This window comes from Apiospora phragmitis (assembly GCF_038363925.1).
Source record: "Apiospora phragmitis strain CBS 135458 chromosome Unknown utg000003l:1.0-2676785.0:1.0-2680665.0, whole genome shotgun sequence".
NCBI classification, from domain to species: domain Eukaryota; kingdom Fungi; phylum Ascomycota; class Sordariomycetes; order Amphisphaeriales; family Apiosporaceae; genus Apiospora; species Apiospora phragmitis.
The window spans coordinates 2,007,470-2,032,915 of NW_027117401.1; the positions used below are offsets into that span (position 1 = coordinate 2,007,470).

At 41.1% G+C, this 25,446-nt stretch overlaps 5 protein-coding genes across 5 annotated transcripts; 3 read left to right on the plus strand and 2 right to left on the minus strand.

Annotated features, from left to right (window-relative positions):
* Positions 1-268: 268 nt before the first annotated feature.
* PG994_002972 (uncharacterized protein) lies at positions 269-2,218 on the plus strand (the record flags this gene model as incomplete). Its single annotated transcript, XM_066854381.1, has 7 exons — positions 269-290; positions 340-545; positions 663-836; positions 889-956; positions 1,034-1,753; positions 1,826-1,895; positions 1,952-2,218. The coding sequence occupies 7 exons, from the start codon at positions 269-271 to the stop codon at positions 2,216-2,218; spliced, it is 1,527 nt and encodes a 508-aa protein (XP_066720236.1).
* Positions 2,219-2,782: 564 nt separating this feature from the next.
* PG994_002973 (cytochrome b5-like Heme/Steroid binding domain-containing protein) lies at positions 2,783-6,954 on the plus strand (the record flags this gene model as incomplete). Its single annotated transcript, XM_066854382.1, has 8 exons — positions 2,783-3,138; positions 3,230-3,520; positions 3,599-3,998; positions 4,132-4,191; positions 4,257-5,868; positions 5,947-6,267; positions 6,319-6,798; positions 6,869-6,954. The coding sequence occupies 8 exons, from the start codon at positions 2,783-2,785 to the stop codon at positions 6,952-6,954; spliced, it is 3,606 nt and encodes a 1,201-aa protein (XP_066720237.1).
* Positions 6,955-8,699: 1,745 nt separating this feature from the next.
* Positions 8,700-9,251, plus strand: PG994_002974 (uncharacterized protein; the record flags this gene model as incomplete). Its single annotated transcript, XM_066854383.1, has 1 exon — positions 8,700-9,251. The coding sequence occupies one exon, from the start codon at positions 8,700-8,702 to the stop codon at positions 9,249-9,251; it is 552 nt and encodes a 183-aa protein (XP_066720238.1).
* A 293-nt stretch (positions 9,252-9,544) lies between these two features.
* PG994_002975 (uncharacterized protein) lies at positions 9,545-10,442 on the minus strand (the record flags this gene model as incomplete). Its single annotated transcript, XM_066854384.1, has 2 exons — positions 9,545-10,022; positions 10,075-10,442. The coding sequence occupies 2 exons, from the start codon at positions 10,440-10,442 to the stop codon at positions 9,545-9,547; spliced, it is 846 nt and encodes a 281-aa protein (XP_066720239.1).
* A 1,165-nt stretch (positions 10,443-11,607) lies between these two features.
* Positions 11,608-13,214, minus strand: PG994_002976 (uncharacterized protein; the record flags this gene model as incomplete). The annotated part of the gene is given in 2 exon segments (XM_066854385.1): positions 11,608-12,942; positions 12,960-13,214. The coding sequence occupies 2 exon segments, from the start codon at positions 13,212-13,214 to the stop codon at positions 11,608-11,610; spliced, it is 1,590 nt and encodes a 529-aa protein (XP_066720240.1).
* Between the last annotated feature and the right edge of the window lie 12,232 nt (positions 13,215-25,446).

The following is a 25,446-nucleotide window of genomic DNA, read 5'->3' on the forward strand; positions in this document are numbered from 1 at the left end:
TAAAGATGTCACCCCCCGAGGAAACACAAATTTATCCTTTATGCTTTATGTTTTTTACTTAGGACGCGCCGTTGCTGTCCTTCTTCCTTCGTTCCCATCTTGTGTCACCAACTGCGCCGGTCGGACATCCGAGACAGGATCAGACCTCAATTGAGCGTTTCCCAAAGAGGCATGACTGAGTGGTGACGTTGCAACGGGTTCGAACCAAAGAAAAAACGCCTCACCGATAACTCAACCAAATCGACTTTTCTTTTTCTTGCAATGCGCCATGAGTGAAGAAAAGCAACCGCGTACGGGAGGAATCTCAGGTGCATGGTCGTCAAGTCATCGGGAATTCAGGGGCCGCAGAAGAAGAGTCCAGGGGCACTGTCACAAGCCAATCTCAAGACCCGCGCACGTCGCCAACGCAAATTGACAGCAGCGAGAATGGCGCCACCGAGACCAGCATTTGGACGCTCCTCGACTACTGGAAGCCTCAAAGATGCCGGTACGACCCCAAGAACCCACCGCAGTTTACGCTGGCGACGAACATCCTCCTTGGTTTCGTAAGTGACGACGTTCCTACCTCGCCCTCACTAGGTGCCAGGTAGGTGCATGGCTAACAAGTGCGAGTCAAACAAAAGGCCGGAACATTCACCGTAGCGAACCTCTACTACCCACAGCCCATTCTGAACTTGATCGCCGAAGAGTTCAACGTGAGCTATGAACGGTCCTCTTTGGTCGCCACCTTGAGCCAAGGCGGCTATGCGGTAGGCTTACTGCTCGTCTGCCCCTTGGGCGACAAGGTCCCGAGGCGGCCGTTCGTGCTACTGCTAGTATTCCTTACTGCCACGGTGGTAGGTATTTTCCTTCGTTTCAGAGAGAGAAGACGATTTCTGACTCTCGCAGTGGCTCGGCTTGTGTCTTACCAAGAACTTCGAAGTGTTTATCGCTCTTTCGCTCGTCTGTGGTGTTGGGTAAGTCGATATGAGCTAGCGAAGTGCGCTGCGATAGCTTTTCATGCTGCGAAGATATATACTGATAGTTGTCGTAGCACGGTGACGCCCCAGATCATGCTGCCCCTTGTTGGTGACCTGGCGCCACCAGAGAAACGGGCTGCTTCGTTGTCGGTAGTTGTTTCTGGGCTAGCCATGGGGCTGCTCATAGCTCGTGTCCTGTCCGGAATCGTCGCCAACTACACCTCCTGGCGCAATATCTACTGGCTCGCCTTCGGGGCCCAGTACACCGTGCTCACCCTGCTGTTCTTCTTTCTGCCCGACTACCCGGCCAAGGACGCGAAACTGCCGTACTTCCGCCTGCTCTCGGACATCGTCAAGATGGTCGTGACGGAGCCGCTGCTGCTGCAGGCGTGCCTGAGCGGCTTCCTCCTGAGCGCCGCCTTCACCTCGTTCTGGACCACGCTGACCTTCCTGCTCGCGTCGCCGCCCTACTCCTACTCGTCGCTCGAGATCGGGCTCTTCGCCCTCATCGGCCTCGCCGTCATCGCGCTGGGCCCGCTGTGGTCGCGCCTGATCACGGACCGGTTCGTGCCGCTATTCTCCGTCGTCCTGGGCCTGTCGTTCGAGTTCGCGGGCATCGTGTTCGGCACCTTCACCGGCACCTTCACCATCGCGGGCCCCATCGTCATGGCCATCACCATGGACACGGGCGCCAACTTCGCGCACACGGCCAACCGGTCCAACGTGTACAACCTCGACCCCAAGGCGCGGAACCGGGTCAATACCGCCTACATGGTGTTTTGCTTCGCCGGCCAGTAAGTTGCAATGCTTGCTGGGAATTTTGCAATTTTCTCTAACTACAATTCATGGCTAAGTTGAAGATTTAGGCTGACGGGAACTGCCGTGGGCAACCGACTGTACGCCCAGGAGGATGGCTATGGAGTAGCGGCTGTAATAGTAAGTACTCGCCCGGTGGTGGTGGTTAGACCCAATAACCACGACTGCACTGACAGACGAGACCAGTTGCATTCATCGGCGCAGCCATTCTTATCTGCTTCGCACGAGGGCCACGGGAAACAGGTTGGCTGGGCTGGCACGGCGGTTGGAACATTAGACGGGAAACCCGAACTCCAAATCCCAGCGCCCAGCCGCTGAGCCATGGATCGGATACGGAGACGGCAATCGAGGCGGCAGGCTCGATCCAGGGAGAGGATGCATCTGCAGGCGCCCGCCATAATGATGCGACTAAGAAGACGTGGACACAAATGACTGGAAGATGAGGGATTGTTGAGTGTATGGAAGTTACGAAATACTTAGCTCAATGCTTACATGTTGGTACATATGAGACAGAAAGGCAGGTGCCATCCACCACAGCCTGGACCAACGTTCTCGTGACACTCTGATTCCCTACGGCGTTGGAAGCAGATACGAATATTTCATCAAAAGTGATTGTTGGAATTCATGTCTCGCTTCTCCCGTTTGCGTGGCACTTTTGTCAACTCCGTCGTGTGGCCTTCCTTTGTTATGTATTTGGTGGCTGCTCTACGACCCCATTTCCGTCCAGAGCCTTTGTCGCATTAAAAGACTGCCCCCATTCCAACAGAACAATGCTCTCTAAATAATACCCTTACACAAAGAACCATCGTGACGGCCAATTGGAACCATGTTGCATCTTTCTTCAAGTCTCCAAGCCAAGGGCCCATGGCACCATTCCGAAATACCGCCCATCCATATTCCTTCCAAACATAGCGAACCTCACGTTTATTGCCACTGACGACGAGTTAGTAGCTTTTGGGCTTAACAGAAGATATCCAAACCCACACTATCCTGTCAAGTCTCCCATAATGGCTGGAAGATTTCCTAATAATTTCACGCCCGGCGGCGGGGGAACCCCCAATAGAGCATCCGCGAAAGGGAGCCAAGCGGGCACTACCAACAACCCACTGCTGATTCCTCTGTCTCCTTGGGCAGCAAGGTTCGATCACGCTGACGTCCCGTTCGACTTCGGCGATGGCCTGCGCCATTCCGGGACCGCACCGCTATATCCAAGCCTTGATGCAGTGAACTACCATGATCTCCCCTCTTCTCAGCAACCCCTGAACATGCCCGACGAACAAGGGCTAGACAGGCTTTTCTACACCGAGAAATGGCAGAACCAGAAACTGCAGGGTCTGAAATCGTGGCAGGCGGGAGCGATAAAGTAAGTGCCGTCGCCGATAGCCTCTGGGCGACTACCCCTTTCTCTTAATCGACCGCATCCGATCCGTTGAATCTGACCCCAAGGGCTATAGTGAAGACATGGCCCACCTACCGTACCATGGCGGACATTCGGCCAACTACAATCATGCAGAGAACTACAGAAGGTTTGAGAGTCATGTGCTCACGGTCAATGAGCCAAGCTGGTTCAACGTCATGAAGAAGGAAAATTGGTTTGATACAGAGGTAAAGCCTTACCCTAATGAGACGAGGCCGCATATCAGCCACTGGACGGTAAAAGACCCTAGGATCTGGTCCGAAGTAAGGATCCTCCTCGAGTACGCCTATAGGGTGATAGATCAGCTCATCAAAGAACGGGATCCATGGTAAGCAGTTTCCACCAAGCCCACCAGCCGCAAGCGGCATGAGCTAGATCTGGTGCGTATTGACCTGTAGCGCTCTAGGCTGGATACACTGATGTTCGGGGACATGGTCAAACTGGACGGAACCCCAGTCGATCCAAAATCGACTGTCGAACCAGAGAAGTATGTTCTACAATCACGGCAATCGGCTAACCTGCCCGATCGAGGCGCGTACGAGGCCATCGCGCGGCAAAGGTTCGAAGAGCTCACCCGCTTTGCCTCGTTCGGCTTCGCCGACGAGTGGGACCATGAAATGGAAGATGTGACTTTTAGGGGGGTCACCAATGCTTTGCAAGATCCCAGCCGGGCACACGAGCCGGGCTATAAAATGGTCACTCTTGTGTTGATCAGCTCCTCTATCCTTCGTGATTTATGTCAAGATGCACCGAATAAACCCACCCCGGCCGAGACTAGCTTCGGAAGATTGGATGCAGCAACTACTGTAAGACACTGTCCCCCTCCACCAATCCGGCTTTGGAACTGACGCGTTTGGATGCACTGCAGTTATTACACGAATTGATGGTATGGCACGAACCGCCGTCTAACCGATTGGACACTACTGACGCGAGCTACAGCATGCCGTCTCCTATCAGCGACGCTATGAACGGTGGGATATACCGCAACACAAGGAACCGGTAAGAATGCCGTTTTTTTTTGGTTTGCCAGCCAGGAGGTTAGCTAATAAGTGATCGAACAACAGTACGTAGGAGACGACCAATTGCGCGAAGTGGGCATCTCTTTTGAACGACACGTCTTTGGCGGATCCGGGTCGCACTTTGGCGAGTTTGCCACCAGGATGGTGGAGGGCCAGACAAACCGGTGGAAGCTAATTGAGTGGTGTTTCGAAAATGAAGACATAGCCGCCGCCTTAAGAAGTTACAACGAGGCGCCAAAAGATGCACTGGACATGTCGGACCTGAAACGCGGGGGCCGCATCGATATTTTCTGGCATGCTCCTGCCTTCTTCGCTGCTCTTCTATTCACCGACCAGTACTGGGACGACGTGATAGCGAAGAAAGGCCGCAATTCCCTCAAGCCGCCTGCGGTTGCCTTCGCGCCCAACCGCCAAAACATCGAGGATGACAGCGCGATGTTCCATTCCCTACAGGTGTCGGAGATAGAACCGGCGGTGGACGAGCTGCGAGCGCCGCTGCAGAAGGTTCGTGCGGCGTTGCGGAACCGGAACCGGCAGATGGCACAGCTTCGCCCCTGGTACGGCGACGAGCACGCTCGGTGGGAGAAGAGCCTCTGGGGCTGGACCACGATTCGCACGTACATCGAGACTTTCCGCAGCTATCACGCACGGAGAGATTTACGAGGTTGCCTTGACACGCTGTGGATGGTCAGAAATATCTCCGACAACTACACGAGGAACCCTAGCCACCAAAAGTACGCAGATGAACGTGCTACCTACATAGCTTATTGGATGCTGCACTTTCTCATGGCAGCATCGCTTCCCATCAAGTCTGTCTATGCCGAAAAGTTTGATGTTTACAGAGGCTATTTTAACACACAAACGGCAAACTGGACGGCGTCAGCGAGGAATGTGTGGCGCCTGAATCGGCGGGATCGACGAGCCCGTGACCTACCCACTATTGCGCCTCAAACTCCTGCGCAGCACCCGATGGACTTCCTCCGGTTGGCGGAGGATGTACTCTTCCCCCTGAATCATTGTCTGTTGACATCAAGGCCTTGGATCTTCGCGCTCGTCCAGTGCTACCGAGATCTCTACCGGCAGCGCCAGCAGCCGTCCACCAACCCCCAGGACGACTGGGCCGACTTCGTCTTCGACGTCCCTACCTACAGCCGCAGTGACGCCTACGTCATGACGCAAAGAGCGGTCTCTTACCTGAACAGCATGGCGGGGCTCTCGCTTACGACCACGCCGCTACCGGACAACTCCTTTGAAAGGGAAGGGATTGAATACAGTCCGAAGATGAAGGCAACGGAGCCAAAGCCGAAATTCACCCGCTTTTGGACAAACACCGAAGTCGCGGACCGTGGCTGGATTATTGTACGCAACTCCAATGGGTATCCGGAAGTCTGGAACCCCACAGGAGTCGAGGTCGGGAATTTTGGCTCGAACCAACAGGCCCTGGAAATAGTACTCGAAAAGTGGCATTGCGGCAAGGTGTTGAAGAATGACACCGATTCTCTTGTGGAAGAATTTCGTCGGGACCTCAGGAGCCAACCGTATCGGCATATGGGACTGTTGCTGATGTGGTACACGGAGAACGAGGTACTGGAGATGGACGGTGCCCTCTCTAGACCACATTACAAGATGGATGGGGCCTGGGTCTATAATATCACCGGTAGGTGGGATCTCTCTCCTGCTTGTAATAATGTCGTATGGGGAGAGTGGCTTGCTGACTAGCTCGATCCTGTCACAGAGTTCTTATCCACTGCTACCATAATGGAAGAAGAGGCTGTGTTAGCCGAAGACAGCCAGAACCCTGGATACCTAGTCAGCGATAAAATAACGAAGGAGACTTGGGCCAAGTTGTGGCCCTATCGGTGCGGTGGTCTGCGGCCTGAAGTGGCCGAGCCCTTAACGAAGCCGATCGATGCACCTATATTGCTTACCTGGGACCAGCTTCGATCGCACGACAACCCAGACAACGGCATTTACATTGCTATCGATGAAATCATATATGACGTGACCGGTAATTACTCGCCCCCAACCATCCGCCCCCCCTCTCTTTCGATGTTCAGTGCGTGTAAAATGACAATTGGCTAACCCGGGTTCATCACGCGACCACCAGACTACTGCCAACATCACCCCGCGCACTTCTCGGTGCTCGCGAGCCTAGTCGGCCGCGACGCGACGGCGGACTTCAAGGCCGTGCACCCCGGGGGCATGGCGTCGCTGCCTATCGCGGCGGTGCAGCACACGATCCGGCGGGTGGGCCGGGTGGTGCCGGAGTGGGACGGGCAGTTCATCCCGGCCGACTGCTACGCGCTGCACGACTTCCTGCTCCGCTGCGGCTTGGCCGAGTACCAGCGCGGCTACGGCGGGCTCGACATGACGGGCAGCCTCAGCGGCGGCGCCCACACGCCCGACACGCCCGACCTCGAGGAGCGCTTCCGCGCGCGCTTCGACTCGGCCGTGGCCAAGCGCCAGCACAACCTCGACAGCAAGCAGTGGGTCACGCTCGCCGAGCTGCAGGCGCACAACGACCCCTTCAGCGTCGAGGGGGCTTGGGTCGCGACGGCTGAGTCGAATATGGTGTATGATGTCACGAGTGAGTTTTTGCCTGCCTACCTACTTATTAGTTAAACCTACAACCTCCCTTTTTTGCTACTTGGGCGGAGTTGCTGACGAGAACATCATCGCAGGTATCCTCAATACCCTCAATATTTCCCCGAAGACGTTCCTATGGATTTGGACACTTGCGTAGGAGAGATAATACGAGGAGCTGCGTTTTGGTTGAACGACAATATTAGGCACAGGCACCAGGGTTATCTGCATTAGTAGACGATGGCTATATAGAAAAACAAATAGTTCGATTTTCGTTTGGACATTGCATGTATTATTCATCAGGTATCCATATTGTGATTTGAATATGCAGCAAAATCGGTCGGGTTGTGTTTAGGCGGCATTGGTCCAACCAAAGGTTTTTACTTCAAGCCATTAGAAGAAAACAAGCAGAGTGTTTAGTTGCTGAAGAAACAGGTAGAAGTCTGGGAAGGACATGAGAGCTTCAACGTTGCATGAGGGATGCAGGATGAAATGGAGATGATGTTAATTAGCGATGAACGTTGCATGATTTCCATGCCATGGTCTTGTTGTCTTGGCTTGACAACGTCCAAGTGCGAAAAGCATGCGTTGGCGGCCCGCTTTCAGCCCCCAACCCCGTAACCCAAAGCCCCTGGCTCCCGAAAAACTAATACTCCTGTATCCCCTTCTTTACCTCTCCCCCGGCCCCCCCGAGAGCCGAGGGAAATCGTACCAGAAGATCACGACCTGGTTCTGGCTAGTCGTGCTAGGTGTTGTGTGACCAGGAAAAGCAAAAGAAAAGGCGGGCGCCCAAGCGACCCAGCCGATACGAGATTGTGGTATGCTACTATGTAACCGTTGTTGTTGTGGACCGTGGATCGAATCGAGGCTTGGCGGCAGGTTTGGTGACAGCAGGTTACTACCTGGACAGGTGACAGGCAAGCAGGTTAGTAGTGGACTACGGGTCACAGCAACCATTAAGCTAAAACAGCGTGCTTTTGATTGATCATGAAGTCTCCAAGCAAAAAGCAAAAAGCGAAGACCCCCATTTAATAATTACTATATTAATTATAACCATGTTGTTTCCGTTTCGGTTGCACTTGACTCGCAGAAGCTATTGATGGAAGTTGGAAAGTATTGCATTCTGAGAAGCAGGGCGGAGGAGCCGTGACTTGGTGAGGTGCGACAACACAGCACAGCCCCTTGGACCGTGCGTTGCAGAGGACGATGCGCCGGATGATCGGTGCTTGCCTCCAGCCTCTGCGCATGAACAACCAATCTCAGTAGACTTTCGGGGCGCCGAGGACGGTTCTAGCAGAAGCCCCCGACCGCCCGTCAAAGCCGAGGACCTTTGGACCTCCACTGCTGTTGTGCTGCAGGAGGTTCCCCACGATGGCACTTCCCATTTAGAAAGTCTAGCTCACTAGCGATGAACCTAGCCGTTGTGACCGCCTTGTGCCACGCTTCGTTTTTGCTGTTGGGGTCTCGGCGACTCCAGTTTTCAGCAAGTGAATACGGGCTGGGTGGAGCCGGGCTGTGCAATCCGATGGTAACCAGATGTCAACCGATGACTTCATCCACCAAGAATCTTCCGCGGGTCGTACAAGCCAGGGTTTAGCTGGCTCAATTACCGGTGAGGGCGAGCCCACCCAGCAGCAGCAGCATCGTTGCGCCTCCTTCTAGAAGCCCCTTCCCTGATTCCTGACCCGCCCCCATATCGTATCGTGTGTACCACCGTACCACGTATACGACTGATCCCAAGTATATAAGCTTCACGAATCCTCCCGTAGTTCAGACATTTTCCTTTTACTCACCACCCTCAACAATCAACACATTCGTTCTACCTACCAACTCAGATATATTCTATTAATCACTTAATCACTCCCATCCAAACCAATCAACCAACCAACCACCCAAACCGCCAACATGCAGTTCAAGAACATCGCCATCACCGCCGCCTCGGCCTCCGCCGTCTCGGCCCAGACCCCCATCGGCCAGACCTTCGGCGTCCTGTCCATCGCCTCGGGCACGCCGCTCCAGTACGCCGGCTGGAGCGCCAGTGCCCAGGGCATCTGGAACCTGGGCCCGGCCCAGGACGCGGGGTGCGACAAGGGCGCCAAGGAGGAGTTCGCGACCTTCCACCTGACCGACAAGTCGGAGCTGTTCCTCTTCAACAACGGCCAGAACCCGCCCCAGCAGCTCTGGGTCGACCGCTCCGGCATGGGCCAGGGCATCATGGGCTACACGACGGGCGTCCAGCCGACGGTGCGCAACGCCGAGCGCACCGGCTTCTCCATCGAGGACGGCCACCTCAAGTTCGACGGCGGCGACTTCCAGGCCTGCCCCGGCTACGAGGACGGCGCCTACAAGATCTGGCTTGCTGGCATCACCAACCCCGGCGGCAACGCCAACTGCACCGCCATCGCCGCCCGCGTCCAGACCCTGTCGGAGCCCGTCGGCTGCCTGTACCAGTCATAAACGTGTTCCCTTCTCATTGAGGAACACGGAGGGGAGGTGGAGGAGCTTTACGCATATCATGTAACGACAAAAACCTTTTTGCATATAGAACGGCACGTTGCTTTGGATCACGATCTAGAGGGATGAAACAATCTGAATACTACGATTTTGAGGTGCTAACACTTTTGGCTTTTCTCAATGACATCAAAACCCTGTGATTCGAGTGAAATATTGTACAAGGTGTGTGTATTATACAGTAGTTCTGATTAGTATATTACCAGAGCATCATCTCCTTTCCCTGCATACTGTTGATATCAACTGCTCTTCTTCACAAGTCTCTCCTCGATTGCCTTCTGCACGTCGGCCACCAGGTACTCATTGGGCGTGAGCGTCTGCACCCACGCCCGCAGCCGCTCGGGCGGCGATCCGATCGCCGCGACGCAGATGTCGGCGAAGACCCGCAGTGAGCCCCGGAAGTGCCACGGCGCCAGCTCAGCCGTCAGCTGCGCCTCCTCGAGCTGCCGGAACATGTCCCGAAGTTCGTCCTCCCCGCTCCGTCGCAACCGCTGCCGCTGCGGCTCGTCGTCGTCATCGTCGTCGCTGCTGCTACTGCTACTGCTGTGGTCGTCATCGATGATGGTGGTCTTGTTATTGGAGGGGTTCAGGTCCAGGCCCAGACCCAGTTCCTGCTCGAGCGCGTGCAGAGATTCGTACACTTCGCGCATTTTGGCCTCCTGACACCCCTCGCAGTAGGCGCTCTCGACTTCGAGCACGATGGCTTCGCCCAAGCCGCTGTAGTCCGGGGGGGATCACCTCGTGCTTCCGCAGCTTGGCCAGGACGGACTCATGCATGGGCCTCCGCATGTTGTGTTCGCAGCAAAAGCTGTGTTTCAGAAGCGACTTTGTCTTCGTCGTCGAAGTTGTAGTCGTTGTCTTCATCGCCTGCTGCCGGGGATCATACTCATCGTGATGTATTGCTACTTCCTCTGTTACGTTTATTGTTGTTGTTGCTGTGGCTGCGGTTGTCTTCACAGGAGGAGGGCACGTGATGCAGCCGTCGCTCGTGCCGAGGTGGACGGTGATCTGCGCGAATTCCTGGTCGCGCGGCACGAGCCCGGCCCGCGTCATCTTCCGCAGTATGATGGCCGGGTGCTCGTAGACGGCGCTGTGGCCGCAGGGGAAGCGGCGGGTGACGTAGAAGGTGCTTTCCATAATCTTGCTCGCTTCCGTTCCGGTATAGCTTAGTAAGTACGTATGTTCCGAATGACTTCTCTGTCTTTCTCTTAATTACCAAAGCTTTTCGACTTATCGGGCTCGGGGACTTGATCCTCCAACATGTGATCCCGGTTGAGTGTGTGTGTAAGTGTGTGGCGGTTGGTGGTGCGCAAGCTTCTTTGGTTAGTATTGCTATGGTGCCCGCCACGCCAACAACGAACCCATGCTAACTTATTTAGAGCCATATCGGAATAAAGGCCCTTTGTTTTGCTACAGAAAGTTCATAATGCCCCGACAAAGGTGGCATGTCTAAAACAGAAAAGGGAAGATGTAAGACATGCTTCTCGCATCTTCAAGATCTTTGACATCTACATTTTTCAAGGAGCTAGCTCCATCGAGCCACGCCTATAGGATGAAAGTATTTTGACCTGATCTAGAAATGTCGGTATTTATCGGTTCCTCCGCTCTTTATGCATGTCGGTGGTAGCAGTAAGAGCCGTATCAAATTCAGGGAGGACCCCCAGCTTGTAAGTTCTAATTACACAATCATAAGTTATGCAGCAGGTATTATAGATGCCAACACGCATGTGATCCGGAAGTCCACCTACTTACCATTGGCCATATGAGGTGGCCTTGGCAGTTGAATCCGTGAACGTATCTGCCTCCAGGTTCCACCTCCTAGTTATAGGGGCGGTGTGTGATAGATGTTCATATTCATGGTGGTTGCCTGGCCCTTATTCTGGCGCTCCATGAAGTGTTCGGAGGAATTGATATAGAGCAAATGGCATATATAATATGTGAGGGCAGGGATGCAATCCGAACTATTCGACATCCGACCACCGGAGGATGGGTTAGATCATGGAGAGCAGCCCTGAGCTCCTAGATATATTAACAGACCTTCTGTCAGAGTAAGGTCTGTATTGCCGTAAACCATTACAGTCCGTGGTCCAGTTTGTTTTGATACGATTATAACAATAATGACAGTGGAAGTCGATATTTGCGGACATAGACTTATGTAGTGACCTTTTCCACTGTGGTGCAACTCCAATAAAGTTGAATATACAGACCTCTTAAATCCCGTGACAGAAAGTACAGCGGGCAAAGAGTTCCATCGAGTCACAACCTTGGCTGAGCGCGGGGAAGCGCCCCCGAGTATTACATATTAAATATCCGGTCTTCTTGTCATCTTCAGGGTTGCCTTCATGGGGGGTAGCCGGGACGTCGAAAACCACGTATTGCTCGGGCGCTGCTCCAGGTGCTCGATGTCGTAGTGCAGCAGGACGTAAGCGAGCACGAGTTTCAGCTCGGTGGACGCGAAGAACCGACCCGGACAGGCGTGCCGCCCGTGGCCGAAGGCGACAAACTCGGGGCTCGTCGTGGCCCAGGCCTGCCGCGCGCACTGCACATAAGAAGTGGTAGTGGTGGTAGTTGAGTCCCTCTTCTCGTCGGCCCCGCCCTCTTGTTGCCGCTTCTCTGCGAACCGAAACGGCTTGAAAGAGTAGGGGTCCGGGTAGATGGCTTCGTCATGAAAGACCGGGTAGGATGGGCCGCCCACGACGGCACCCGGCGGGATGTGCACGCCCGAGGGCGTGGTGATACCCTCGGGGTGGACGACCAGGCGCGAGGTCGCGAACGTGACCATGGAGTTCAGGCGCTGGGACTCGCGCATGGTGCTGTCCAGCTTGAGCATCTTCTGCAGCATGCGCTTGTCCCAGACGCCGTCGTGCTTGGCGAGGACCGTCTTGATCTCGTGGCGGAGCTCCTCGACGTGGGCCGGCGCGGTCGCGGCGAGATCAAACAGCACATGGGTCATGGCGAACGACGAAGTATGAATTGATGCGAAGTTCAACAGTAGGACCCGTGAGGCCAGCGAGTAGACTCGGTTCAGGTACGGGTCCCCGGAGGCTTTGGCTTGGTTGAGGGACCACTGGAGAAAGTCATTGGGCACCTCGTCAGCCGCTTTGGTTTCCGGATCTGCCTGCCGGGCATCATAGTTTGCTATGCGGCGCTCGACCTCTGGCCGGAGAAGCTTGACGAAACGATTCGTGTGAATGCGGTTCGGCAAGGTGAGTACCAAGGCGGCGAGCGGTCGAAGTGGCTCCCATACAAATTTGAGCATATTCCCAGTGATCGGGACATCCATGGCATAGGCGATGCCATTCTTCAAGAGTTCCTTATTGCGACACAGTGGAAGTCCAACGAAGACTCTGTTCGTAATTTGACAGACGAGCTGCTGCACCGCCGTATAGACGGTTATCTCCTTGGTAACACCAGGCACCGAACCATAAAGCTCTCCTACGCCATGTTGGATCTCGTCGAACAGCTCCGGAACCAAGTTACCCGTCTCCCGGGTCATAACCCCTTTGACGAGGGCATGGTGAACAGGATTGTTGACCAGTTCCGGCTCCATGACAGTGTGATCAGTTTGGAGAATATCCTTCGTGCGCTGGTGCATGCTGACACTGGAGTCGGGCTGGTCGAGAAGCCACTGCAGCTCCTCCAGGGGAGATAAACGTAGTCATAGTCGCCAGCGACAGGGAAGATGCAGGCTTGGTGCCTGTATTGGCGGTAGGCCTGTTGTGCCGTGTCCTGCATATTGCTGGCGTTTCGCCATCTTGCACGCTGCAGCGGGAACCACTCGCCGGGTTTGGCACCGACAATGGGTAGATCGGGCAGCTTGGCTCTGGATGAGCGCAGTATTTGGTAGAGTACATAGCTTATGACGGCAAGCACTGGCCCAAGGACCGCGGGGCGAAGAAGCGTTGTCATATTGCTCAGCTTCGACAAATGCCGGAATGAAGATGGGAAATGGAGGACAAACAGCAGCACTGGGTGGAAGAGGCAAGAGGGGATTGAAAGCTGTTGGGGCTGGGGGCACTTAACCGTTAAATATCACATCCATGTATTCAGAATCAATACCTAGTAACTTGCGAGGATGTAAGGTCCCATTCACCCGCCTGTTGCTGCCGCCGGATGTGCTGGGTACCGAAGCCAACACACCTGGGAATCGAGGTGACAGCAAATGACGACGGCGAGTGGGACGACACAGCCAGGTAGAGCCTCCATTTTTATTGTCTGTAGCTGCTACGGTTAGCCAGTGAGAAGCTAGGCGCATCTCGCTTTCGCCACTTTATCTCTGCGACCAATTGCCAACTCCAACCAACAAAATAACCTGAGAGATGCGACAGGCAATGCCTCTTGGGAATACCAACGGCGCTGTCGATGTAGGGATTGATACATGGATTGAGATAAGACGGATTAGGGGATGGTGCAGTAGCGCCCCCTAGCCTGAGCTCCCAATTGCCCTTTCCGGGGGTTCGGAGGGTTAGCATGTTGGCATTGTGCCGTCAGAACTGTAAGGGCAATTAGTTACCGGGGGGGTCAAAATTTCCACGCCCGACCTACCCTACCTATTAAGACTTTAATAACTTATGGTTAACTTTTATTTATATTAAGCGTATATTACGTATATATTAGTTTTATATTATATTAATAAACTTAAGATTATTTAAATTATAATGATTATATATTATATATAAATATAATATATTTATTTATAGTTTTATATAAATAATTCGTATATAATTAAATTACGTTTAATATATTATTAATTTAAAAACGCGTTTTTTTAATATAAATAAATATATAAATATTATTTTACTTATATATATATTTTTTATATATTTTATTACTATTTAATATAACGTAATCTCTTATTAAATTAATTATATTATTAAATTAACCACTTAATTTTTAAATTTATATAATTAAACTTTAATATATAATGTCTTTATTACTATAATATTAATTTAATTAAAAAAAGATAGTATTATTTTAATAATTTAAGCGACGCGAGGAGGTTCGAATCGAATTAGTTAAAAAGCTACTACAAAAGTGTACGACGTTCCCTGAGTTAGTTTAAGCGACCGATTCCGCGATACCGAACTTTAGCGTAAAATCCGATATTTATAATATAAATTAAGTTTAATTAAAAAAGAGGTGCTTTATAATTATATAATTAGTTTAAATATTTAAAACATATTTTTTAATATTAATATTATAAAAAATATAGTAAATTTTTTATATATAGCGATAATCGCGTTAATAAATATTAAATTAAACACTTTATTAATTATAATTTAAATTTAAAACTTAAATAAACCGTCGATATAATTATTAGGTTTTTTATAAAAATAAAAATATTATTCTCGGCTACTTCGTATTAATTATAAATATTAAAACTAAATACGATATTTTAAATAAAAATAAATAAAATTTTAATAAAACCGGCTTTATAATAAATATGATCGGGCTAATACTCGTTATAATACGCGCCGATTATTATAAAAAACCGAAACTAATTTAATTTAATAATTAAGAATAATTAACGGCTATTAAATATATTAATTTATATAGTTAATATATTCCGCCGTTTTTAATCGTTTAAAATTAATATTACTTCGTAAATTAATCTCGTAGAAATAATTTACTAAGCGATTAAGTAATTAAACCGAATTTTAGTAATTAAATTAATAATAAAACGAGCTTAAATTAAATTCGGCACTTTAATAAATATATGAAAGCGCGAATAAAAAGCCTTTATTAATTTTTAATCTTAAACGATTACGAAAGCTATATTTTAACCGAATTCGAAAAATATTATAAAAATAACGGCATTATTACGCTTAATATACCTCCTTATTTCTTTTATTTTTTTAACCTTTAAATATAGTATTTTGTTTGCCGTTAAAGCGTACTTATTTAAAAGAAATTAAGCTATTTATTAAGTCGTTAATAAGCTATATTACGAAGTTAAAGTTTTTTATCGCTTTTAAAACCGCGTATTTTATTATTATTATAAAAAACAATATTAAATTTAAACTTAATATATTTAATTTAATATTTTATTATTTAAACTAAATAATTAATAAATTAGATATACGTTTTTAAACGTTTATACCTAGCTCGTCGCGTTTAAGAACGGCTGATACCTATAACTTTTAAACGCCGTCTAACCTTTAATAAAGGACTAAATATTTTATTTTTATAAAAAATAAGGTTTTTATTTATTAAAAATGCTTTTTAATATTAATTTCAAATATTATAAACTAAATAATAGAAAATATATATATAAAAATACATAAAATAACCTTTATAAAAGATTAAATATATACTTTATAAAAAGTTAATTTAATAGTTTTTAAACGCCGGAAAACTAAAAAAATCGCGCGTTTAATTAAAAAGACCTCTTATTATATAAGAATTTTAAAAGTTATAAAACGAGAAAATAAAAAGAAAGCATTTAGTAATTAACAAATACGAAACGAGGGGTTTATTAAAATAGAGGGCGACCGGTAGAAGGCGTTATAATACATGAACATATAAAAGTGATATAAAATTAAATAAGGAATTAAATAAAAAATAGTTTTAATTAATTTAAAGCGTTAAAATTAAATTAATATATATAAAAGTAATAAAATATAAAAAAAGTGGCCGACTTAGTAATAAACCACGTTATATAATATTAAAATAACTTTTTAATATTTATTTTAATTAAGGTTAACGTATCCCACAAGCGAATATCCTATATAAGCGAATGTCTCATTCTTTTACACCCTTTTCGATAAAATATAAGTTAATTTTACTATAACGTATTTAATATATTAAAATTAATCGGAATCCTTATCTCTAGCTACTTCTATATTATTCTAATAAGTACGCGTATTATACCCGGGCTCTCTATAGATTCTATAGCGCTATAAACGTGTCCTAAACTTCCTTATACAACTACTCCTTCTATCTTTTTAAAACTATAGATTTTTTTAGCTTATATACGAAGTGATCCTTCATCTTGTAGCCGTTTCTTTTTTGTACGGCGGCGCCGGCTAAGCATCTTATTTATTTTTCGAAGTATCGCGTTCTTACTTTTTAAAAAAGTAACTCGGTATATAATATACGTTATAGCTTTTACGATCTAATTAAAACTAGTTAAAATAGATATCGGAGAGTTATTTTAATATTATACGATACGGTTTCGAACGTATTCGGTTTAGGATTAAGCCTTAATCGGGTTATTTAAAGTTTTTAATTCTTAAGGAATAAGTAGGCCGGAAAACGTCCCCGGAAGTGTTAAAGTACGTAGCTTTATATTTAATTATAAAATAATATATTCCGGATTGTACGAAACGAGTCCTATTTTTCGAAAGCCTCCTTATATATTTAAAACGGTAAAAATCGCTTAGAACGCCTTTAAAAACGTTAGTAAGAAGTCCTCCTTTAAAATATAAATAATATACGCCCGTATAAAATATTTAATTTCTTTTTCGTACGCCATTTTTAATATATAAAAATAGTTAATATTAAGAGGTTAAAGCTTATATAATAAATAAGAAAGTATATAAAATATAATAATCGAGTTCTTTTTATAATAAAGCTCGAAAGCTATTAAATAATAACTTTCGTAGCCGTTTAAGATTAAAAAACAATAACAACCTTTCGTATAAAACCTAGTATATTAATTAAAGTATTAAATCTAGTCCTCGCCTCTTTTATTCGTAGTTTAGCTATTTTTAATAATTACGATCACCTAATCCTTCGGTAATAGGCTGTTTTCGTATTAAGAAAAGAGGTGCGTTTTCTTAGTAAAGATAATATATAGAGGGATAGCGTAACCGTGTAATCCGACGCTTTAAATAATTATAACCTATTCCTAGTTCTTTTATTATATTATTTTAAGCTTTTTATATTAATCGGAAGTGGTTACGATTATTTTAAACGAGATTTAATTTATAAAAAAGCCGGTTTCGTCGAAGTTATAAATATCCTTTTTTTAAATCCCGTATTTATAAATTATATTCTATACGAAGGTAAACTACGCGCGATACGCGTCGAGATCTTTATAAAGGACTTTTTAATAATCGATTCTTCGGTTAAAACGCGTCCAGAGGTCTAATTATCGTTATACGAAGTTAAAAGCCTAATTAACGCCGACGCGTCCTGCGTCGCGTAAATTAAGTAATCCATTCGCTATATCTTTTATACTACTTAGCCGGGGAAGAAACGATCACGTATTTAAATTAATAATATATCGAATAATCGCATCTTTTTTAAAATTTAAAAGCTTTCGAGAATTCGTAAATAGTTCGCGTCGTATAAGTTAACTATTTCGTCTACGCTATAAGGTTTTTAATAAAACGTAATAAATTAATATAGCTTTTTATACGCTTAAAGTTAAGTCTTCTTAAAGCGCTTAAAACGCTAGAATTATATTACTCTTTTTTTAAAGTTATAGCATTTTCGGACGTAAAAAAATGTAAAAAAACGTTGAGGCTATAAGGAAATTTATAAAAGTGGGACATTCGCTTATAAGATACGTTAATTAAAATATAAAAAGTATAATATAAATAATACAGCGGCTCGCTTTATTAAAAAATAAAGTAATTATATTACGAAAAATAAATAAAATACTTAGCCGGTGCCGCTATATAAAGAAATAACTATAAAATAAATGATTATTTTATATATAAATTAAAAAAACCTATAGTTTTAATAAAAAATATTAATAAATAAGTATAAAATAAATCGCGCCGAAGTAAACGTTATATAAAAAAGGTTAAAATACGCTAGCGACGTTATAAAATTTATAAAGAGCTCGAGTATAATATTATAACCTAGCCTGACCATGTAACCTAAACCCACTTCCGGCACGGCTTTACGACGCCTTGAAACATATACGAGATCTAGCACAAGCCAGCCTCACCTAGTCAGCATTTACGACCTATTAATAATAACGCACCTACTCGTCGAAAATACAATATTACTTATTAAGGTAAAAGCGCGGGATAAAATAACAACGATAATACTAAGTAATTAAAACGAATTAAATAATTAAAACTAGATAAATACGCTTAAATAAGTTAAGACTATATAAATTAAGCGGATAATTAACTTAGATCACGTAGAGATAAAATAAAAAGATAATATACCTAGGGACGTTAAAAGCGGACGTATTACGGTGATTTATATAAGTTAATAAAAAGGATCACTAATCGAGGGTACGATTTTAAAGAAAAGTAATAAAGGAAAGACGAGATATATAATAATAAATATTCTTTATTTTAATAATTAATTTAAATATTAACTTAATATATTAATAAAGTAAATAGCCTTAACAACTTTATTAAATAAACCTTTTCGTTAAATTACCTTTTAGTATTACTTTACGAATTAAATAATATTACTTTACGAATTAAATAATATTACTTTACGAATTAAATAATATTACTTATTATATTAATAAAGCGTTTCTTTTATTATATATTTAGATATTTTCTTATATCATTAATATAAATTTAAATACGTTTTATTATATTTCTTTTAAAACTCGAATAAGGTTTATTATATTTTAATTACTTTTAGTTTTATAGATTATTATTTAAATTGTTAAATAATAACTTTATAAAAACTATATCTATATCTAAACTTAACTACTTTACCCGATAAAAAAAAGCTCCTATTATTACCCCGGCGTCCCCTAACGAAACACCACTATAAAGGTCGATAGTAACGATAACGACGACGGCCCTATTTAATAGGAACTAGTTAAACGTATTAAGCACCTCGAATAAAAGAATATTAACTACCAGCATTATTACGCGGAACTCGAAAAGGAGCGCGACGAGCTCTTAGCTAAATAAATATCAAATTAATATCTCACGATATTAATAAGTTACGCGAAAAAGTACGCCTCTTTTATATTATTATTAATATTATTTAAACCTTGATTATATTTAAAGGGTGAATAATAATTAATAGGTTAATACCGTTTAATAAAAGGAGCGGGAATCTTTAAAGATTCTTTATCTAGGTAAAAACTTATTAGCGATTTTATAAAAAAACGTTTTAAAACGCTACGTAACGACTCGTTTACGCCGTTTCGTTTTTTTAAAAGCGCTCGCTTAATTTAAACCTTATTTAAACGAGCTTATAAAAACTTATTAATAAATTAAATTATACCGGGTAAAGGTATAACGGATTTTCGAAAGTTAGAACGGTTTTAAATCGCTTTTCTAAAACCTCGATAAGAAATAATAAGCCGAGAAAGAGTTTAGAAGTTTTAAATAAAAATAGTTAGCCGTTTTTTATATCACCGAGTTTTAACGTATTATAACACGGTTAAATTATATAAAAGTTAAGGGAATTATAATCTATTATTAAAAGTTAAAAGAAGAAATTAAAAACGAGCTTAGCCGGCTTAATACCCTCGATTATTTCTTTTTATATATAGAGTTTATTATTACAATTAATACGCGTTTATATAAACGCCGCCGCGAGAAATAAGGCGGTTTGTAATAATAAAATAACCGAGTTAAAACTAGTAAGGAACGCTTATATTAATATAATAATATGTAATTTAAAAATATTATTACGTATAGTTATTATAACGAAGTTATAAACCTCGATATTATTAAATACTATAAGTATAATAATAAAAAACGTTATTTATTATAATTATTAAAAATAAAGGCATTACGCTTAAAGCGTTTAATCTTTAAAAAAGGCTTCCGAACAGTTTTCGAAAAATAATATATTAATGCTACTTAAGTTAAAAATACTTTTATAATAGCTATTAAAAGAAATAACGCCACGATTAATTACAATAGTTTATTTTAAATAGCTTATTATAATAATAGGTATATTATATATATAGCGAATAAAGAGGGAACCGGATAATTCTTTAAAACCCTCGTAATTAAAGAAAGCCGTAACCGGAGCGTCGTAATAGTGCGTAAAGAGTTTACCCCGATGTATAATAACCTTAACGATAGCGAAGGTACGATTAATTAATAAAAATATTAATAAACGAGCTCGTAAACGAAATCGTTAAGCCTTGAGATTTAAAGATCGATAAATAATTAATTATTTTGAGTATTTTTTATTTAAATTTAAAACGCTTACGCTAAACACTTAATAGGATTCGATTAAAAGGTTAACGAAAATTATGCCGTAAATAATAACTTTCGTATCTCGCCTACGAATAACGTATACTTTACGTCTTTATAAATATCGTATATATATAACGCTTATATTAAACACTTCGCGAAAAACCTCGAGAATAAATAGTTTCCTCGACGAATTAATAAATAACTTATTTAGTACTTATACTTTAATTATATTATTAAAAAGATTTAAACGGTTATATCGAATAAACGACGAGCGTATTTATTAATATATAAAAGCTTATAATAATTATAATAATATTACTTAAAAAAATAAGATTAAAAGGAGTATTTTAAGCATTAATACTTCGAATACGCTTAAAAAGATCGCGAGCTTATAAACGTTTAAAAAAGAGTGCTTAATACTTTTAAAACATACGGGTATATATTTAAGAAGAGAACCCTTTTATTATAATTAAAGATTTATAAAATAGCTTCGAGCTTTATATAACGAACGCTATCAGGGGTCTAATAAAAACCTTGGTACAACGTACGAGGGTTTATATTGGCAATACGAGAGAGTATCTAGACGTACAACAGGTAGTCGCCTATTAATACAATAAACAATAACCGTAACTTAAGCGTAACTAAGTATAGAATTTAAGGGTATTTATAATAGAGTCGTTAAAGTAATATAACTTACTAATAAATTAAGATTAATATTTAAATTAATTATTAAAATAAAGAGTATTTATATAAAATATATAAAAAACTTTCGTAGTTATATATTTAATCCCTTTTATATTAATCGTTATTACTTAGTAATCTTTTTTAATTATATTTTACGTTATTTAATAATCCCTTTTAATTATACTCTACGCTATTTAGTGATCTCACTTAAACGTTCGTTATATCACGTAATCCGGTAACTATCGCCGTCGTTCTCAAGCGTATTTATCCTATCGCTAAGCGAAGTAATAATATCGTTATTTATTATTAAAATAAGTTTAAATTTATATTAATATAATTAGCGGTATAGTCTATAATTATAATATTATAACCTAGCCGGGGTATTATAATTTTATATTAATAAGTAAGGTTTTTAGCCGTATAATTAGGTCGGGTCGTAATATTATCCTCCTTTTCCCAATTACTTTATTTTTAAAACGTAAAACCGTATAAATATCCTAGCCGCCCATTATTATAACTTCGTAATAAGTTCTTTTTTCCTTATTACTTTTATTTATAATATATATTTATTATAAATAATCGTATTAAAAAATCTAGAACTAAACCTAATCGTTTTTTTATTATTTATTATACGGATCTTATCGAGGCTTTTTTAAATTTAACTTTAAAATTATACTTTATAGCCGCTATTTTATAAAAAAGTAATCTTATATAATAATAAAAGGCGTTAATAAGTATAAGGAATATACTCGCGCCGGTTATATATATAATAGTATTAAGGTTTTATTATCTTCTTTACGGCGTATTCAAAATAAGCACGACCGCTTATTTCGAAAAGAGTCCGCCGCGGAGGCCCACTTCCTAGAGCTTCAGCGCTAGATTAACAAGGCCGTCGCTCGTCTTATTCGTCTTCGTAAACAGAAAGAAATGGCTCGTATTTAAGGCGTTAAATTGGTATAACGTGGTCTATGTTCTTTAAACGAATTAAAAGAGTAAGAACGTTATAAATCTAAGGCCTTTATAACTGTCTAAGCTTAAAGAGGCTTCGGTATTATTAATTAAAACGCGACCGATTTTTCTTTTAAATTAATTTTAAAAGTTATTATTTAAACGTCCGTAATTCTTTAATAATATTTACTAAGTATTTCTTGAATTCTTAGGTATTATCCTTTAATAAGTACTTTTTTTATTAAACGAAATATTAGAAGCCTCGTTCTTTTTTTCGTTTATTAATAATCTTTTCGATTTCGTACTCGTATTAATCTATTTCGACTTTTAACTATATATCGATTTTTATATTTTTAAGGGCTAGTTCGAGTAATAAAATATAGAATATAGGGTATATCCTTATTATTTTAATTAATAATAATTAATAATTAGTTTTTAAAATAACTTCTACGATTTTAAATAATTTAATTTTTTTAAAATCTAATTTATCGCTAGGTCGTTTAGTTTTAATATTATATCGTAAAAAGTAAACTTTTTCTCCCTCTTTAAAAATTAATCCCTTTAATTTAGTTTTATTAATATATTTCTTTATTTATTTTTTTAAAAAAGTAAAGTCTTATTATAAAATAGTTTAAAGTTTTTTTAGTTTCTCGATTTATATAGTCGCGACTGGTACTAGCTCTCTTTTTAAAAATTATTTAATAATCTCCGGGTCGTACTTATAATTCGCTCGAAATAGTAAAATACGCGTAGTTTTATTATCTACGCTATTATATATAAATTACGCTATAAGTAATAACTTTACCTAGTTATTTTATTTATAATTAATATAATATTATAAATACTATTTTAAGGTTTAATTTATTCGTTCGGTCTATCTATTCGTTTATAGGTAATAAGCCGTAAATAGCTTATACTTTACGCCTAGTTACGTTATAAGTAATTTCTAGAACTTAGCGGTAAATAGCTTATCTCGGTCAGAGATGATTATCTTTGGCAATCTGTACTAGCTAACGATGATTCGAAGAAATATATACGCAAAGTCGTTAATATCGCTAGACTCCTTATACGGCAAGAAATAAGTATACTTCGTAAACTTATCCGTAACTACTAATATATTATCGTATTTAACCTTAATTAATAGTTTTATTAATAATAATAACTTAATAACAAAATTTAATACGATCGTTTTCCATACTTTATCTAGTAGTAATATAAGTTATAGTTTCTTATACGGTCGGTATCGTACATCCTTAGCTTTATTATACAGGTCGCATTCGCTAATAACCTTTATAACTTAGTCCTTTAAGCTTTCGTAATTAAATAGCCGTATAATTCGCTTCTACGTTTTAAACACTCCTTAGTATCTATACGCGAGGTATAAATAAAATTCCTAAATAAATTCCTGCCGGTATAGTTCGAGAATAAAGATCTTACCCTGGTAATATATTAGCCCGTTTCTTAATACTCTATACAATAGTCGTAAGGTAGCTATATCTACCTGTTCGTAATATTTTTTAAAACGTATAACCTATTTATCGTCGTGCTAAACGTAATTAATTACGTATAAGTATCGTAATAATACGAGGTTACTATCGTTATCATATATAAAAATAGTTCAAGTCTCTAATAGAACTTCTTCCTAATAGTTTAATCGTCGGTTAAAAATATCGGCCCTTTCGTTATCGCTACTTTTATAATATATAATAACGAAATTAAATTTTAATAAGAATTTAAATTATTATATTTATTATTTATTTAACTCTTTTATAATAATAAACGTAATTAAATTCTTATAATCGGTATAAACCTTTATTAGCTTTATTATTTCATTAAAATAATATTTCTATTCTTTAAAAGCTTTAATAATAATTATTAACTCTTTATTATAAATTTAATAATTAAGCTCTAATTTATTTAACTTTTTTAAAAAAAAAATACGACGGGGTATAACTTTCCGTTATCGTCTCGCTAACTTAGTTAGCCTCCGATCGCATAATTTAATACGTCGATTTCGATTTCGAAAAGTTTCGTAAAATCTATTACATAAAATATTAATTCGTTAATAATTCGATCCTTTATAACTTAAAAAGTTTCTTCTTCCTTATCGGTCTACGTAAATAACGTGTCCTTTTTAATTAGGTTCGTTAGAAGTATCGCTAACCTGCTAAATCCGGGAATAAAAATCCGGTAATAATTAGCTAATGCTAAAAAAGATCTGACTCCTATAACGCTTATAGGCGTTAGTTACTCCTTAACTGCTACTACCTTAAAAAATTCCATTGGGATTTCTCCTAAAGATATAACGTATCCCATAAAGGTGACTTAGGTCTGGTAGAACTCGCTTTTCTCTAGGTTAACTAGTAGATTAGCGTCCTATAGCTTCTAAAGTATTAGTTTTACGTGCTCTTTATATTATTCTTCGTTTTCGGAATAAATAAAGATATCGTCCAGGTACACCATAATAAACTTATCGAGGTATTCCCGTAGTACGTAATTAATTATAAATTAAAAACTAGTTAATATATTAATTAAATTAAACGGCATAATTTAATACTCGAAATATCCGTATTTAGTTTAAAACGCGGTTTTCTATTCTTTTCCTTCCTTAATACGGATTAGGTTATATATATTAAATAAATCGAATACTATAAAAATTTTAATATATAATAACTTATTCCGTAAATCGCTAATTAAAAATAAAAGGTACCGGTTTTTAATAATAATTTCGTTAAGCTTTTTATAATCGATATATATAGGCCACTTAAGTTTCTCGTCCTTACTTTTTTTTTAAAATAAAAAGAATAAAAAATCCGGCTAGTAATATAGATGGTTATATAACTCCTTTCTCGAGGTTCTCCGTAGTATACTCTTTTAATACTACTTTATATTCTTAGTTAAGTTTATATATAAATATAAAAAGTGGTTCCTTCCTTTTTTTTAAAAGGTATCTCGTAATCCTATTATATATAAGGCGGTAAACCTATTTTTAGTTTCTTATTAAAAAAGTTTATAAACTGCCGGTACTTTTTTAATACGGTCGTTATAACGCTCGGCTTAAGTTTTTTAATAATAATATATACTTTAAATACTTTAGGTTTATTAGGGGGTCGCTTTTTAAACCGCTATTTATTAATTAAACCTCTTTTTAATATATTTTATTAAAGTTAGCCTATTTTTTAATTAATTTTAAAATTATTTACCCGTAATTAAGATATCCTTAAAATTATATTATATCTTGCGACGTCCGTAATATCATACGTAATTCGTTCGTAATATCTTTTAATATCGATTAGAAAGTTCGTAATTTCTTTCTATACTACTCTATTATTATAAGTTATAAATCCTTTATTAACGGTTTTAAATCGGTATAGGGCGTTTTTTCCATCTAATTTAATTAAAGTTTATTAACGATTCGTAATAAT